The sequence below is a fragment of the Pleuronectes platessa genome, chromosome 1, assembly GCF_947347685.1.
Source record: "Pleuronectes platessa chromosome 1, fPlePla1.1, whole genome shotgun sequence".
Lineage (NCBI taxonomy): Eukaryota > Metazoa > Chordata > Actinopteri > Pleuronectiformes > Pleuronectidae > Pleuronectes > Pleuronectes platessa.
Window position 1 is genome coordinate 20,846,574 of NC_070626.1, and position 17,758 is coordinate 20,864,331.

A 17,758-nucleotide genomic window follows, 5' to 3' on the forward strand; every position below is an offset into this window, starting at 1 on the left:
TAACAGGATTATACTATAGATACATACATATTAAACACAGTGCATGGACGTAAGCAAAAAGGCATCAGTTATTGGACATATTTATAACGATATCATTTCATCAGCGACATCGGCTTTTTATTACTATTATTATTTTAATATATGGGGCAGAATATACAAGATTCATTGAGGCAAGACGGAGTGTAAATGTGTGTTGAAGGGGAAATAAATGCATTGGGTGTGAATTGCTGTGATTTGCAGTAATGAGCTCCGTGCATTAAAGTTTAATTTACGGCGAGTAGTGTCAGAGAAAGGCGAGGTGGATTTTGAGGAGCTTCAAGGTGGCAACAAATAGTGGAGGATTGTTGAGCTGTCAGTTATCAGCCGAGGAGATTATAACATTTTCAGAAAAATGTTGTCAAGAATTTGACGGTTGAGGTAATTTTTTAAGAAAAATTAATACGTTTATGAAAAAAAAGCAGAGGCAGTAAAAGTGCATACAGAGTGTGTGCCTTCCACTTTCACTCAAGTTCATCTATGTGTGGGCTGCGCGCCCAGGATATTTCTATTGCCAAGATGATCTTGAGGAGTCAGAGAATAAAGTGGAGCAGATGTGAGCGGGGCACTTGGGCAGCGTTCTTCCTTCTCCTCGTAAATACAGCGCCATTGTTGTGCTGGCACTGCTCTTCCTTTGTCTTAGCACTGCTAAGTACTGGATAATGTCATTTCACACCATCTGCCCCCAGGCTTCATTAAAGATACATGAATGGGCTATCTTATGAGGAACAGGTGCTATTGTTTGTCCCTCAAGACCCAGCACTAAGGATCTGACTCGGAATACTTGAAGAGGAGCATCTGTAGTGATCAGTCAGACAGACTTGGCTGAGGCCCTCGTCTCTGCCAGCACGCGCTCCAACAGAGGTTTCGGGGGAACTCAGCCGCCTTGCAACATGTATCATCAATTCACATGACCTGATGAAGTCTGTAGCAGGCCAGCACGCAATCTGTTTCCCTCTCGAGGAGATGCTGGTGTTTGATAAATAGAACCAACTTGCCGTTCTGCAGCAAGCACCGTATAGATAACGTGTCATTTAAGTGCTAATCGGATTTAATTTGCGTTGAGTTAAGTTATTTTTGCAGAATTGAGTTCGATCACGTCTTTGTCCTATTTTAGTTGCATAATTTGTCAACTGTCTTGATTCCAAATTTAGGTTCTTTTAAAATTAGCCTCATTGTGTATTGTTGAGAACGTTTTTTTTATTATTATGACCATTCATTTGAGCAAATAAATCTTTGCTTGATAACCAAGCTAAACCAGAAATGATTTGTTTTACAACAATAAATGTTTTACAACAATGAATGTTTTACAACAGCAGCACAGGCTAGGGTCTGACTGCAGAGGGCGAATCAGACAGTCTCATGCCTGATGTGTAAAAACACGAGGTCTTAAAGAGGAGGTATTCTTGAAAAAGCTCCTTATTTCTCCAATCACTTAAAACACACAAGATACTAATTAATACTGCATTAACTCATGAATGATGAACCTTTACGTGCACATGTAGTTGCTTACAGACAGACATGTCAGATGTAAGATGCACCTTTATTGTTAACCAACTGTGTGATTAAATAGTCTATGTAAAAATGTTACCAAGAAAAATTAAGTCGTTTTTTTTATAAACATTTAAGCGTCCACCTATAACATGAGCAGGCAGCTCCATAACACAGAGTACAAATGGAGATGTGCAGCGCATTACAGCTCTCACTCGGGCCCCTGTCAACACCCATGTTCCTCACTGTCTGTTACAGCCTCTACAAAGCACAGAGGAGGCCTGTGGACCCCCTGCTGGCTTTCCCTCTAAACCCCATTACACTTGCACGCACCGAGCCACGCTCAAGCTTGCTGCTCGACACATGCCACAAGTTACATGCAGATTCAGGGAGTGTTAACAAAAGGAGCTAAAAAGACAAAGTCCTACCTCATTCTCACCTTGTTTCTTGGTTATTAGCTTGAAAAGAACTGTTAGATCCTGCGTCTAATATCCTGATTATCTGCTACTTGACACCTTTTAACACACCTCTCACACACAGATGCTTATCTCGGATATGATCTGCATTCATTTGCCTTGAAGATAAAAAGTAAAACCATGTCATGTGTTTCGTGATAAAAACAGAAAACAACATGACCGCAAGTAGCCGACGTTTTTTCAAGGAGCTCATGGTGATGATGTTCTTAATCCTGTACAATCATTTGGATTATAATAGGTTCCCTTTTCCATTAGGAAAAGATCACAATCACCAGTAATTAGCGGAGGACTCATGTTGCACTGACATCTCATTTTAATAAAATCACTTCCACACTTTAGTAGCTGTCAGATCAGCGGCTCTCGCTAACCTTCTTTTTCACATTTTCTATAGGAGGCTCTGTAATTTCACCCAGGGAGGAGAGACTCCAGCTGTTACTGTAAGAACTGATAGTTCACACTTCATCCCCCCCCCCCCTGCCCTCCACTGAGCTGCACTCCAAACGCCTGCGAGTAGAAATCACCTTTTGTGATCTGTTTAAAGGGAAAGTGATCTCGATGAAACTGGCAAGTCTGGCTCCATCCCAACAGCAGCGCACACAGTAAAATTGACACGAGACAGCAGGATATTGTTTAACACCCGCCACTGTGTACACAGCCCGCTGGGTGTACACTGTACTGGAGCCTAACCAGGAGGAAAATCACTCAGTGGAGGCGCTTCTAGGCTGCTCGTGTTGCTTCAGGATTTTCCGCCCCCAATAACAATCAGCAGTTCTTTAAACAAATATGACTCCTTTAATACAGGTCACTTATCTGCCGGTTATGGTGGCCGAGCCCAGTGAGCCGCTGCAACACGTGGCAGACACACGCCTGGATCAAAAAGAGGTGAGCTGGTGTTTGGATTTGTCTGCAGCTAATGGTAATCAGACAAATAGATCAATAGATTTGAGACAGACTTTGATGCTCCAGACTTCTGCCTCTGAATGAAGGTCTTCATATTACCACCCAGCGGACTGAGACACATTATTCCTGCTTGTCTGCTCTGGAAATGAGCGCACTGGAACGGGAGGGCGAGTAGACTGGAGAGGTTCGGGTCACTAACAAAGGGCCCTTGTCCTTGTCAAGTCTCTGACCTTTTTCCTCCTCACTTCCTTCCTGCATGTGAAATTAGTGTCCCGCACCCTTCTCTGCTCCAATTCAACAGACAGAAATCTGAAGCAAAGATCAATAGTGTACAAGCGCTTGCCTAAAAAAAAGAAAAGAAAAGTCTTGTGATATTTTCTGTGAATTGTTGGAGTACAGTACCCTGACAGCAGGCACCGTTGGCTCAGGTGGGAGTGTTACGCCTGTGTGTGCTACAGTACAGAGCTGAGATACAGTGCAGCAAATCCAGACACTTGAGTGAGGTCAGGCTTTGCAGAGGGAATAACCAATAGATGACTTCTTGTTCCACTAATTCCTTACACAGTAAAACAAGCCTTCTTGGAAAACAGCCATTTCAATATGTCTATATTAAGACGGGAGCTTGAACGCAGGGTAGTACAACTCTCTGAACCGCCCCACCCCAAATCCCTCCTCTCTGGCCCTCCCTCCCTCTCATCGCTCCGCCGGACTTTGCTGGAACTAAGGAGTGAAACTGCAGGCCACTGTTCGATTAAATACACTGCTTCGCATTTACAGGATTTCTGCACACAGTTCACATTTAATGCAGTTTAGGTATCGCATGTTGTAGGAAATTAAATAAGAGCGTGACCTCGAGACTGATGGAAAAGTGGACAAAAATGTGTAGAAATAAATTTGCAAATGAAAAACCCAGTTCATGTGAATGGATATTTAAAATCATGCATTGATACAAATTATATTGAAATTTTGCACAAATCCAAATTGTGCTCTAAGATGCATGTTTAAAATTATTTTTTTTTGTCCACAAATTAAAAAAGAAATATATTTTTAGGAGCCGTTTTGTTGGTTTATGTGACAAAAGACTTTTCATAAGACATTTCTCTCTGTCACATTGTCTGTGTTTAATTCCAGACAGGCTCAAACATTCATATTAAATATAGAAAAATAAAAAAACATCCCTTCTCCACGCTGACACAATATGGCTACACTGTGACACAAGCCTGCACTACAACCCCCTTTTAAAATACAGAATCTTTTAAGTCTTATATTTCTGCAGGATATTGGCTGTTTTTCGGGTGGGGGGGCAGGGACGAGATGCTAGTAAGAATGAATATTTTTTTTCAAGGTCTGGCCGTAGAATTAAGGTTTTGCAGTAAACTTGCCAAATCCATGGGGACTCCCTCAAACAGCATGCGTAATGACGGGAAAGAAGAGAACAGACATAAACAAACCCACAAGTGGGTTTGGGGGGGGGGCATCATTATCCTGCATATACATCCTCGCTGTATGGAAATGGGAATGAGTGAAATGCCTCCGACCCTCATTGCAGGGGGCCAAGTGAGTTTCTAAAGAACATTGGACACGGGCTAGTCAGATAGCCGGCTACATCCATGTGATGGGAACAGAGCAGGGGAAGGAATAGATGGATTTAAGTGTGTGAGGCTTATGAAATAATGTGGCTGTAAAGGTTTGGAAATATTGCAAACTTCAAGACTCAATGTGTAAAGGCTGTGTATGTCCACTGTTTACTGTTATGTGTTTTATAAGAAACATTCCCTCGAGGCACGGGTTCAATATTAAATTCCCTGATTAAACATGTATTTAAAATCTTTGCAGTTCTAATGCCTATGAGAATAAAGTATTTTGTCTGGCGGTGAAACCGTAGACCAACCCTAATTTGTGTGACAGAATTGTCCACACTATGGCTGGGTTTCCCCCACGGTCCCATCCTCCAATCATAGACAGGCTCTGTCTTCACTGTTACTTCCCAGCTGCTGCTGGGGCCACCGAAAACAACAGAGCCCATTCTGTTGTTCAGCGGAGAACAGGCCAGTCAGGAGCCGCGAGTTTTATTAGAGACAAGTGTGTTGTTGAGACTCCAAACATGCTCAAATATCATCCACTGATAATGAGAAAAACAACTATAGAGTTTATATCAAATCAGAACATGTTTGGAAAAATATGTAATTCAAAGATAAGCTATGAAATTAAGGAAATACTTTATTAAATTAAAAAAAGATTTGGAGAACAGATTCGGAATGAATTCTACAGTTCTATTTTTTGAGAAATGGCGCAGGACAAACCGGCTCATTCATTGTGTTACGCTGAGGAATGCTTAGACTCTACTTACCACAAAAACAAAAAGCTCCTTTTTACACTGACCATGGGCTGAATGCTTTGCTTTGCCACCCCGGCCCTAAGAAAACACGCGCCCCTTTCTCCCTGCCGGCTGCCCGTACACAGTAGAGCCCATTAATGCGGCTCCCTCTCCCCTGTGAGTGTGCCCACTGCTGAGGATGATGGCCGCGCAAAGCCAACGCAAAGACAAAACAGTTTGCACAACATTAGCAGAGAAAACACAGCCCATGCAGAGAGCGGGAGGAAACTAAATCAACATCACACTGGAGGATGTGTTCTCCCCCAACTGATATTTTCCTTTCGAGGGTTGGGTTACAATGGGTGTTAAGTGTATGTGCTGTGCCTTCATCCAGGGAAGGTCTGTGGAGCCCCGAACAGGTGCTTTATTGTGATACCCGCGTGGAAAAGTACTTTTCCTTCATCGTATGTTTGCGCAGAGAATAGATGTACACTATTTAGCACCCAATTAATTTCGACAGCTTCACGTTGCTTATGCCTGATGATCGTCTGTCTCGTGTCGATTGTTCTCGTCGCCCGTGAGGACTGATAGACGGCTGGAAGTTTGCGTTGTAAATTAACCCGTCCCAGCGCTGCTTAACAAAACCCTCAGGTGACTAATTTTAAGTAGACCCTCAGGTGTGATTTCACACATCACAGCCGCTCATGTGGCACCGCTCATATGGAGCCTCTTAATTATTGCTGCTTAAACAGCAGAGGTGTCGGAACACAAAGGCCAATTACACAGAGACACAGCCTTATTGTGTAATTTACAGCAATAATTGATCGATGTTTGTCTACATTCCCACCTCATTGGCGGAGACACGGAACGAGCAAGCGCATTGCGCAGTAAAGCATGGGATCAGTTGTTACAGGTTAATAAAAGAGGGTGTATCTGTTTAGCTTTTATATCCTTAAACGCCATTATTTACACTTACTACAGCAGCACGGTTCAGTAACCCTGCCTGTGTGGCACTATAACTTAAATCTGCACTCTCGTGTAAAGTAAATTGATGCTAATAGGTGCATTTCATCCAGAGAAAAAACCTATTGGGACAAACCCACAGACCCCAGACCGTTCAAACAGCTTCCACTGTTTATATTCCTAAAGCAAGGATTTGTTTTAACAGACAAATGGCATTACATGCCAACTGCTCAGCCACTTAGCTTCATTTGCAAACCATCACTGCCATCGCCCAGCCGGGGTTGTATCTATTACACCTTCTTGTGCATCATTAAGTTTTAACAGGGCCGCGGTGGCTTTATTGTTTAAATTACACACGACTTTGTTTAACGTCAGCGTTTCTTCTGCTTCCTGACAAGAAGTCACATTTCATAACTAATTGAATTGATCGCTCCCTCCCCGCCGATGGAGTCCACTAAATGGAATTATTTGTATCAAAGTGTCAATATATTAAATCACAGGGGCTAATGAGTCGGGTCACCGCTTTCTTTTATCTTCAGTCTTGCATGTGCACATCTTCATCAGCTAACAGTCTCCTTAAATGGAGGATGAACATGCCGGACTGAGCCTCCCTGGGCGAGAGCCAAGCCCGTCTGACGAGGCTGTTAATGCCCCCACATAATCCTACTAGCAGGCTAACACAGGGCTCTACAACACAAGGGAAGAACTGGCAGCACAGCGTTTACACCCCCACACCACCCACACACACACACACACACACTTATACATATATTATCATTTCCCTGCTCTATTATTCTCTTATTATCGTGCTAACAGTTCCAATCTAGCTGTGCTAATTGGGGGACTTGCACATTCTCTTTAACAATGTCTATTTTTGTGTGTGTAGTTTTTTTTTGCCAGTGCATAAATAAGAGTCTCACACTGAGAAAATCATTTGTGCTGCCGAGACAACAAAAGCTTCTGAGAATACACAAATTAGCGCTATTATCTTTGTGCAATTACCACACTGCCATGTGTTTATTTAAAGTCATCTGATCGATTTAAAATATTCACTGCAATGCTGTTGTCTTTTTTCCCCTTTGAGATGGTAACTAAACGGGATCAGTGCTTTAAATTATTGCACTGGAGAGCATGCATATTCTTTTTTATAATAATAGACAAAGTGATTATAAACCTGCATTAAAAGAGAATTTATCCATGGACAAAACAGCAGTTTAGTAAAATCTGTATTTGTTCATGCTGGGAGATCTTTTTGGGTAACTATTTCTGCAGCATTAAGTGCATAAAGAATAATGGTAGAAACATGAGGCTGTGTGAAAACACCCAGCACAGTCTGATCCAAGCCAATTATTAGAGAGAAACTGCTTCCCAGTGACAAAGATCTTACATTGACTTGATGATTTATGTTGGTTCTGGTTCCTGAACCCAAACATCCTAAGAATATAACAGAATCCCATTGGAATAGCATTACAATAAGAATTTGAAAGTCCTTGAGTGCAGCTAAAGCCAAGCAGGGACTAGATTTTTATTAAAAATCTGTGAAATCAGTCTAACTGGGGAGAGCCACTGAATACAGAAGACACTTTTACAGAGCTTCCCCTGTGAATTCTCTGGTTTCTTTGTAATGGAGGGGAATGGGAAATCCATGTGCGACTAAATAAAACACTCTGCTCGCCAGATTTTTTCCCCCTGCTGAAAATATATTAACTGAAAGTAAACAGTAGAATGTTGGATTATGTTGTCTGTATTTAAAAAAAAAAAAGAAAGTTGTATAAAATAAAAGACTCAAACAGCTGTGCTTGATTTTGTTTGAAATCCTGTAAACAGCAAATCAACAAACCTTAAAAGTAGATTTTTTTTGAATAACCAAAGCAGTACCATATTACACTGTACTGCATAGTGTGTCTGTTGGCAGCTAAATGCTTGTGTACGTGTATTTCATTTTTGATCTTTACCTTTAGCATGAAACCCCTACATGTCTACACACCTCCCACAGTTTCTTTACTCCATTAGAGAGACATTTGAGAAGGCCTCTAGTATACATGTGTTTTTGTGTGTGTGTGTTTGTGTATCTTTGTAGACGTGGGTTTAACGTTTTACTGCAAACACAGATTATGTGTGTGCACATGGCTGGAGTTTGAAGCTAGGCCATAGGGAGAGGAGACAGGTGAAAGGGAAACTAATGGAACCAGACATATTGGACGACCATTAAAAAAATATGACAATGGCCTCCACAGAAGTGTGTTATCTTTTACTCAGTGTTGGCACATCAAGGCCAAACCCAATGACACATGACAATGTCATAATGTTGATATTTTTTTAAAGGATAGGATTTTTTTTAAATGATTTGGATTAAAAAGTCCCTCTGTTTCATCTGGGGAGCCCTGCTCCCTCCAGCCTGTTTGTGAAGATAAAGTTCACCCTGACCTTTCAGCCAATATTTATTCTCTTGATGTGCGTATCAATGCGTTGGGCCCCTGCGCTCCTCTGTACTGTACACCACCACCTCCGTGCATGTGTGTATGAGGAGTCAAACAGTATGTTTATTTCTTTCCTTGAGGAATGCATGAACTGCGGTCATTAACATGTGAGGGAATGGGTGCTTGTGGCCTGGCACAGTACTGTCACTTGTGGTTGATACAGCTCAGTGTCTCATTAGAGCATTTTATTTTATTTCATTTCATAACCAGGAAGACAATGATATACAAGTCTGCCATTAGCACTTTAATGCTGCTCACCTTTTTTACTCAATCTCATGTACTCTAACTAGAAAATGCAAATGGAAGAAAAAGTCTGATGCTCAGCGTGACGCTCAGTCGCTGCTCATCCATTAGGAGCAGGAGAAAGTGGACATGTTAAAACAGAAAAGCCATGAGGAGGCACACAAGAAAAGTAGAAACATGGTGCTCATTATTTATTTTTTGGTAATCTCCTGCTGCCTACACACAGACTCAGAGATAAGGAACTCATGGGACTGAGCAGCTCTCTGTTAATATATGTGTTAAATTGTCATATGTGTCTTGTAAAATCCGGTTGTGTTTTTTTAGTGTTCAACTAAATCAACTGAAGAGTTAATCTCATCCTGGGATTGAATTAGTGCCAAGACGATTTCAGCGGCGAGGATGGACTGAAGGAATACAAACAAGCTGAGGGAAAAACACACAAAGCCTTGAGCTTTAACTTTTGATAAGCCCCTAACACTGCAATCAAAACATCTGCTATCTTAAAACAAGTGACATTGTAATCCCGAAGGACAAAGACGAAATCTCTCTCCCTCTCTTGTTGGAATGATGAGAAAGGATAAAAAAAAAAAAGAGAGATGGCTATTCAAAAGGAAAACTTGATTAAGCTGCACACTGCCCCACTCCGAACCTCACTCACTAAACCTCTGTAACTGCACACTTCTGATGGATTGCCATCAATCCACTTGTAAGCGCACATATAGCATGCCATCAACAGTCTCCGGTTGCTATCCCCGTGGTTTTATTGTTTGGACGGTTTTACAATGTCTACTGATGTGATCAGTTGCATCATCAATACAAGATCTTAAAAAGAGGCTTTCTCCTGGTCTTCTCCCTGAGGCCAAAACAGAAGGACTTTGATGGCCAGCAGGGTCTCCAATAAAGTTTAGTGCTCTCCATGCTAATAGCAGAGTAACTCAATCCCCCAACACTGCTTACCACTTTGCTAAATGTCTGTGACATACAGGCTGGGAGCTTGTTTACGTTACTAATTAAGTCAAAGCTGTTATGTATTAAAATGGCCAGGGCATTTTTAAGAGGTAGCAGTAATGAAAACAGAGTGGCAAAAAAAAACAGGCTTCACTAACTTGCCCTGTACTCTCTTTTATCTACTCTGCTACTCCAAAAGGAGCAGTCATCAGCACACTGGATATTTGGAGGAACTAGATGAGCAGGAGAGAGCATCTCCTGCTTTAAAGGTACAGTGTGTAGCCTTGGCCACTAGGGGTCCCTCAATCAGAAAAAAAACCGTTGTTCGGACCAGTAGTGCCGATGAAAATCTACCTGACGCTACAATGTTCATGCATAAGGTCACAGAATAAAGTTTTATTCATGATACGCATTACGCGGCAAAGAATAATTTTGATTTATTATGACTGACCAATACAAACAGTGGAAGGAAAAAAACAGCCAACGGGCTAACTAGCTAGCAGTGTGTTTTTCCATCATGTCGTTTGCTTTCGTAAGTTATCGCAAACATTGTTTTCTGACATTTTATGGAGAATTGTTCTATATTATATTTCTAGAGGATTTCTTAGATAAACAAATTTTTGCACGTGATCAAACTTTTTTTGAAGAGTGTCTGATTTCTTGGGGGTGTTTTGCGGCCAGCAGAGGCTGATGGGCAGAGGAACAGATGGCCTGTACATGAGACTCTTTTGTAAAATTGTGGATGTGGCTTTCTTTTCTTTTTTTTATCAGTGAAGATCTGTGGCTCATTTGGGCCAAGGTTGAAGAAGTCGGCTATCCGGGCTCCAAAAGAAAGGACTTTACTTGTATCTCTGTTCAAGTGTTTGAAATTGATATTTAGAAGCATGTTCCCATGCACACTCGACCCAACACCCTCTCTCCAATCTATGCATCAAGGGGAATTTTCAGGTATCATCTGCCTTTAACTCTGTGATGAAAGCAAGGGCCACTAAAAGTCAGATGCATTAGGGCTGTGCCCTTATGCTCAATGAGCATAACTAAAGGACCCTCCATGATGTGAGTAATACTAGCCCCTTGGTAATGTATAAGGTACTTCATTTTAAAGTGTTTTCTAGACAGAGTGTTGTGCTCTGTGCTTCTTTTTAGTGAAGTGTTATAATGAATAATTTTTCTGGTAGTCTGTCCACAGTTGAAGTGAAAGGTCCAGACTAGTGGCATCTCAAGAACATGTTGACAGTATGGCCTTTCTCTTGCAAAGAGCCCTTGAAAGAGTCATTTTGATGTCATAGCAGTAAATCTGCTTCTTGTGCTAACTGTTTTAAACTAGAAGTTTACTTTGCTTGTGTATAATGAAGGGCTCTGGTGCTAGAATACAGAGGAATCTGCTCTTTAGTACAAGACCCAAACATTATCTCCATTGAAGAGTGCTACAAGGGGATGGAGGAACAATTTATTGCAAGTGTTTTGAAGAGGTAAAATGAAAGGAGAGAAAATGGGGGAGTTGTCTGTTGGACGAACAAGCAGAGGAGGAGGAGGTGAACGGAGAAGGATGTGCCTGACACTAAGAACACCCAGCAGGATAACGTTAGCTCCACACAGGCATCCAGGCTCACAGCCTTGACCACTGCCCGTTACCAACCCTGGATTACCCTGTACCGTCTGACTATGTCGAGCAACATGCAGCCTGGGTGGTCTTTCTGCACCACTCTGTAATGTATTACACAAGGCACACACACTGATGAAGGCGATGATATCTGGCAGGAGGTGCATAGGTTAAAAACACATAATACGGAACAAATAAGTAAGGAGGAGAAAAGGAAACAATGCCACCCAGAGCAGCTCCGTGCTGTGTGAAATCATGCCACGTTGCCCTTCTGGGCCCGACTCGTTTCAGAGGCATTTACCATCCTCTTTCATGTCCCCCACCTCCGGGCTCTTCTCCATCAGCAGGACTCATTAGCTGTTGTTACTTTTCCCCGTTTTTTTTTTGTTCAGTAAGATGTGCTAATTATTCTCCTCCATATTTTAAAGCCCTCACGATTACCAACAGGCAATTAACATTTGATGAGAGTGATACATGTTAGTTTGACACCAAAAATTTAAGATAAAAAGACAAGCAATATTTTTTTAAAAGGCAAAAAAGATGAGAGGGAGAGGCTAACATAAATTAGAAATTATTGGTATTTTAATGTGTAATTGTATTGATCTGTGCCAATATACCCAGAAGTTTGGCTCTTGGTAACAGCGGTGGTGTGCTAATTACACCGAAGAGGGAGAAATGTTGTGTCAGTGTGGAGAAAGTGAGAGGTGTGAGTTGCGAGTGTTAGACCAACAGGAACGCAGTCACTGACCTGGATCTGCTGCTGGAGGAGGTTGATTTTGTGCTGCTGCTGCAGAAGCTGCTGCTGTTGTCTTGCAATCTGGTAGGACACAGAAAAGAAACCCTGCAAATTAAATAATAACTCCATTCATCGACAAAAAGGAGGAGAAACTCAAATCAGTCCTCCGACTGAAAGCTACTACACCAGAAAATGTGGAGATGATAAAGTGTGTCAAGATAGATGACATTCTAGGGCTGAGCGATTAAACCATAACAATAATCTTTGCAATATATCACATAAATAGTGATATAACAAAAGTATAATATATATTGATACATTGTGTATGCATTGGGCCAACCAAAAATCTGCCTTTAAACTTATAAAATAATGATAACTATTGCTATCAATATATGATTTTATTTTATTAGGGATTATTTTCGGCCATATCCCCTACGACATACACCATGTGACATATTGTCTGTTAAAAGAGGAAAATTGCATAAAAATACAGGAAAGAAAATAGTAGATTAGTAAATCAGAATAACCGTTTTTGTCTTGTCTTTAAAAAACACCATTCCAAATAAAGTGCTAAAAAATTGTTAAATTTTCTAAATGAACATGAGAAGCACAGTTAAAATCAGTGGTAAAAGAACTCTGCTGATTCACAGGGCAGACGGACACAAAGGAGAGATCTTGCACAGGCGGTGTACTGAGGACAGAGGTCCCTGCCCCCCCCCCGAGTGACGAGCAGCCACACCGCAAGCCCTCTCATCCCAGCAGTCCCTCTTTCTACATGCCCACTTCATTGAGCATGACAACCTAGTTTTAAGTGTCATTTAATTTTCATTTTTAAATATAATTACAAAGTGTTCACTGTAAGATATCGGTCGTCTGCAAATGTGTCAAGATTAATTTGTGCTGGCTTCCTCACGAGTGTCAACAGTTAATTACTGTGTTGTATCTTGATGGCTTGATGACATTCTAGCTCTCAGCGGGCTCTCTCGCTCTCCCTCTCGCCCCATCTCCCCCTCCCCCTCTTTCTCTCTTTATTTTATTAATATTCCAGCCTTTCAAAATAAGATCAAATGACAAAATATCTTATATCACTGCTCATTTATGCTGCAGCATCTACAAAGCTCACAGAGCCGAGCACAGTTTGCAAATGAACATCATTGATTAGTAAAAAAAAAATCAATACTGTTAATGTATTATTAGTGCACTATGACCAAATGCATCACTCTAAGGTATATGGTCTATCTGTTCATTTACCACAGGAAGGTTTGAGTGTGTGCTGAGAAAACTCTGAGTGAACTCCTCGCTGATAATTGACTCATAGCCATTAGAGTGGCTGGTGATAATAAAAGTGTCGCCCGTGTGGATAGTTTGTGTCCTTATTTCTTCCCAGACATTAACACACTTCATGGCCTCTGCTAATTTGCTGATTTGTACAATATGGCTCATTGGCCTGATTTGTGCTGCAAATCTAATGCCAAGCTTGTTCTAATAGGAGTCGATTTATAAGATATAGAGGACTTCCATGTTTAATATAACGTTTAATTCACACATCCCGCTGCATTTGTTAGTACAAGTCATAATAACCTTTTTCCTACACACCCAGCATAAACGTGGGCGAGAGAGCATGACCAAAATAACTGAGGCAGTGTGGACTAACGCATCTCTTAAATCTAATATTATTCCAAATTCCTATGGAGGAGCAGGATTTTATTGGCACATTTCAGGCATGAAATTTTAAATGAAAAAGTCAGTTGACAATTCATTGCAAATGTATTTAAGGGGGTTTATTATAGTGATAAAAAGGGAACAGGGTCTAATGGAGTAACAGGAATAGATGTTTAAGTAGGAAGGAAGGAGAAATACACTGTGAATGTGTGTGTGGGGGGGGGGGGGGGTTTAAACACAGTAGGCAGTTACCTGCTCCTGCTGCTGACGGGCTAACTCCATTTGCTGCCTCTGTTTCTCCATCTGTGAGGCGGCGAGCTTCTTCTGTTCGTCGTGGGCAGCCAGGAGCTGCTCACGCAGGCTGATGAGCTGGGTGATCATCGTGGAGAGCTGGTGTTCCTTCTCTGCCAGGCTCTCTGGAGTACCTGGTGGGGGGGCAAGGGGTAGAAAGGTGAAACACAAAATGGAGAATATGAGTAATAATAGAAACGGGTATGTATAATGTGTACCTGAGAAGAAAAATATAGTGCACACAAAAGTTTCACAATGGACTACAACTAAATGACCAGGATGCACGTGTTTGTAAGAGCCTGCAGAGGTCATTGTATAGTACTAAATATAGAAAAGTGACCATGCTGCTCGCAACATTCATCGTATCGTGCCATTGTACTGTTCACAATATATTGTACAAAGAAAACCACTTAGGCAGCAACCAACTGCAGTGAATTCACTGGAAAGTGTTGAGGTCGCACACAGCCTGGAGTTGTGTATTCTTCTGGAGCTGGTGTTCACAGCTTTCAAAGGAAGAAGGGGGAAGGAATTGTTCCCAGGCACAGAGACCCAATGCTGCAGGGCGCTGTCAAACTGAGGTGGCAGATTATGTCAGGCTACCAGGGGTGAGCATAAAGAAAGTGTTGAAAGTCAGTGTTTGTACTGGCCCTCCAAACCTCGCAAGTTTTCATTATATGGCCGCTCCAGTAACACATTTGAGAAGGAGCTCTGCACAGATTTCAGTTTAAAGGAAAAAGCGAACTTGATGTTTACACAGCGAAAAGAGCCTCTGAATGTCAGATGACGATCATCAGGGAACAGATTTTATTTTATCATCCATGCATTCTTGACAGTGACAGACCAATGAGGTTACTGTTGTCCACAGTCACATGTCCACACTGTGCGATAGACAGAGCAGCTGCACTACTCCCTCTCCCTCTGCCTAATCAATGCTAAGTGATCCTACCATTGACTTACACAGCCAACATAATTGCCAGTGAGAGGCTAGACAGTAACTCACTCCCCTCCCACTACACTCCTGTGTGACAAGCTGATCGGGGGGAACATACAAGAAAAGAGAAGGGATAACAGAGGAGATGGAGAGAGTAAGAGAGAGGGAGAGGGATAAAAGCACAGAGATGTAGATAACAGTACAGTGAAGTCTGGCCTGGGGCCAGCAGGAGCTGAATTCTTTCCTGGGTGTCTTCTGCTCGTCTCTGGCCACATCTGTCTTGAGTTTCTCCGAGAGCTCCCAGGGGCCCTCTCGACTCAAACTATTTTAATTTGACTAAACACCTGATTTATTTTATCTCTCCGATGAGGAAAGCCGTTTGTCTTAATAGGGCCTGTCAGCCTCCAGAACCCATTCAGGGCAATTTACTGGCACGCTCGTCTGAACCTCGGTTCGCTTCACTCTGCCTCCGCTGCCTGCTGCAACAGAAGAGAGCTGCAATTCTCCATTTATCCTCCTAACGAAAAAAAAGCACCTAAAAGCAGCTATTCATTGGGCCTGCGTGCACTTTCCAAGGCCTGAATTGACTTCTTATTCACCCGACTACCCTTGTTGTGAATGGCTTATCTGTAAAATTGATACAATCAGAACCAATTTTTTTAACCTTTGGCTGTGTCCATGAAGGAGCTGCCTTTACAGATACATCAGTCGTTGTCACAATAAATCACAGCTATCAATACTGCTGTGGAAAGGAGGGAGGGACTGGAAAAATAATTAGTGACATAGAGAAAGAGAAATGGAGAAAAGAGGGGGGAAAAAAGAAAGGAAATAATCATCCAGGTGAAGATGAGGGCCATTGGGCGTCGAGGCCAGCGTAGGTGACCTTGAGTTGGGAACCAAACATCTGGACTCTCTGATGCCCTCTCAACCTGTCTAATCACACATTTCTGATGATCACTCACTAGTTAAAGAGTGTCACCACTGCAATGTTCAGCACATATATCCTTTAGTGCATGACTGTGGCCAGAGAAGGATCTGATGGGTTAGACTGAGTGTGGAGAGCTCAGCTCTGCCTGGACACCAGAAGAATACTAACAGAGGGCCCATTGTTGTGATGTTGAGCTGAACTGTGGGAAGCCAGAAGTGCCCTCTGTGATCTGGGTCTGCCCTCTGCGCTTGTTTTAATCGTAATGAATTTATCTATTTAGTCTATGCTGAAATATCGTCAAGAAATGTTTATATAAGTGATGAATGCTGAGGATAAACATTTAAAATGTTTGGCATCTAAATACCTAAAAATGGAAACACAGTGGAGGAATTTCACTTTGAAGACAATTCTTCTTGGTAGAAAACTCATCAGACGCATGTGTTTTTTGTTGACTGGTAAGTGTAAAAATCTCTTTCTTCCTGCTTTAAATTATGGATCAGCTTTAAAATCCAGATAAAACTTTTATTGGGTGGTTCAGAAGAGGAGCGTCGTGGTCTGTGTCTAACCGACCTGCTGACAAAAGAGGCCGTTTCCTGCATATTGCATGGCTTTTAACAGCGGTGGGGCCAGGGTCTGCCCGTTAACATGTCTCCTCACATTGCGCTTCCGATGGCAGACAGACAGCCCGGAGATGCCTTGGCGCTACATAAACCGGCCCAGACCTAACATGTTGTGACATCCTCCTGTTAGCCGACTGAGGCTCAGTAGGACAATACCAGCCCAACAGAGGAAGACGATCCCCCAAGAGTGAGCGGTCAAGCTGTGTTGGCACTCTACGAGTTTTTCTTTCCTCAGGCCAATGTGTTAAATTTTTACAGAGATGCGTGATTGACAAATAGGACGAGGAGACGGTGAAGCGGTGTTGTTCAGTTTCAGCCCATTCAGCTTTCACCTTTTGAGATTCCTGGCTCTTTTAAACGTCACAAAGTAGGGCAGAAAACATCAACGGGTGACTAAATAAATGATAAGAGGAAAACAAGCAGAGCCATGGTTGCTTGGGGAGGGATGGGGGTATTTGAGCCTTGGGGTCTTTGGATAAAAGGCACTTTGTAGGGGTGCGATTTGTTCTGTCCAATACCCACATCTCCCTCTCTCTTGGCTCCCTCCTCTCTGCTCTAATCAAGCAGTCTCTAATTTGGGTTCCAAGTCCAGTACCGGGGAAAAAGAAGGAGGCTTGTTACTTTGAAGAGTCCCGAGTGAATAACACAGATAAAAGATTCAAGCACAAAAAAAAAGAAGAAAAGCGAGGGAGGGTGAGGGTGAAAAGGGGGAAAATCACAAGGCACCCTATTCTCTCCCCTTCCTTTGGTTAGGACAGCTGAGCCATTATGACCAGATCTGAATTGAGTATTTTTAACGCCTGAAGACTGGAATTTCTTTGTCTCTCTATCAGTCGGCCATTGTGGATGGCTCCATATGCTGTGAGCCCATCCTAAGTAAATTAGGACTTGTCTAAATGCTACGATTGTACCTAGCTGTGTCCACACACAGACCGCACATAGCTTGAATGCCTTGTGTGCTCAGGCTCTCTCACTCTCTCTCCCTCTCTGCTCTCTCTTAAAGTGTGTGTGAATGCAGACATGAGTGTGTACAGATGCGTGTTGCTGCGATCGATAATAGGTACATGCCTCTGAGCAAATGCTCACGTGTGTGAACTTGGTGCGGTCATCTGACCCTTTGTCTATTCTTTCTG

At 42.3% G+C, this 17,758-nt stretch overlaps 1 protein-coding gene across 11 annotated transcripts in view; it reads right to left on the reverse strand.

The window, feature by feature from the left end:
* Positions 1 to 17,758, reverse strand: part of sox6 (SRY-box transcription factor 6) — a 132,942-nt gene that overhangs the window by 41,132 nt on the left and 74,052 nt on the right. For 9 of the 11 annotated variants that reach the window (XM_053435546.1, XM_053435574.1, XM_053435518.1 and 6 more), the window contains 2 exons: positions 14,108 to 14,280; positions 12,206 to 12,298 (listed from right to left, as the gene is read on the reverse strand). In XM_053435546.1, the coding sequence (XP_053291521.1) occupies positions 12,206 to 12,298; positions 14,108 to 14,280 (266 nt within the window). The remainder of the gene's footprint in view (positions 1 to 12,205; positions 12,299 to 14,107; positions 14,281 to 17,758) is intronic. The other 2 variants (XM_053435536.1, XM_053435527.1) reach the window with 1 other exon arrangement.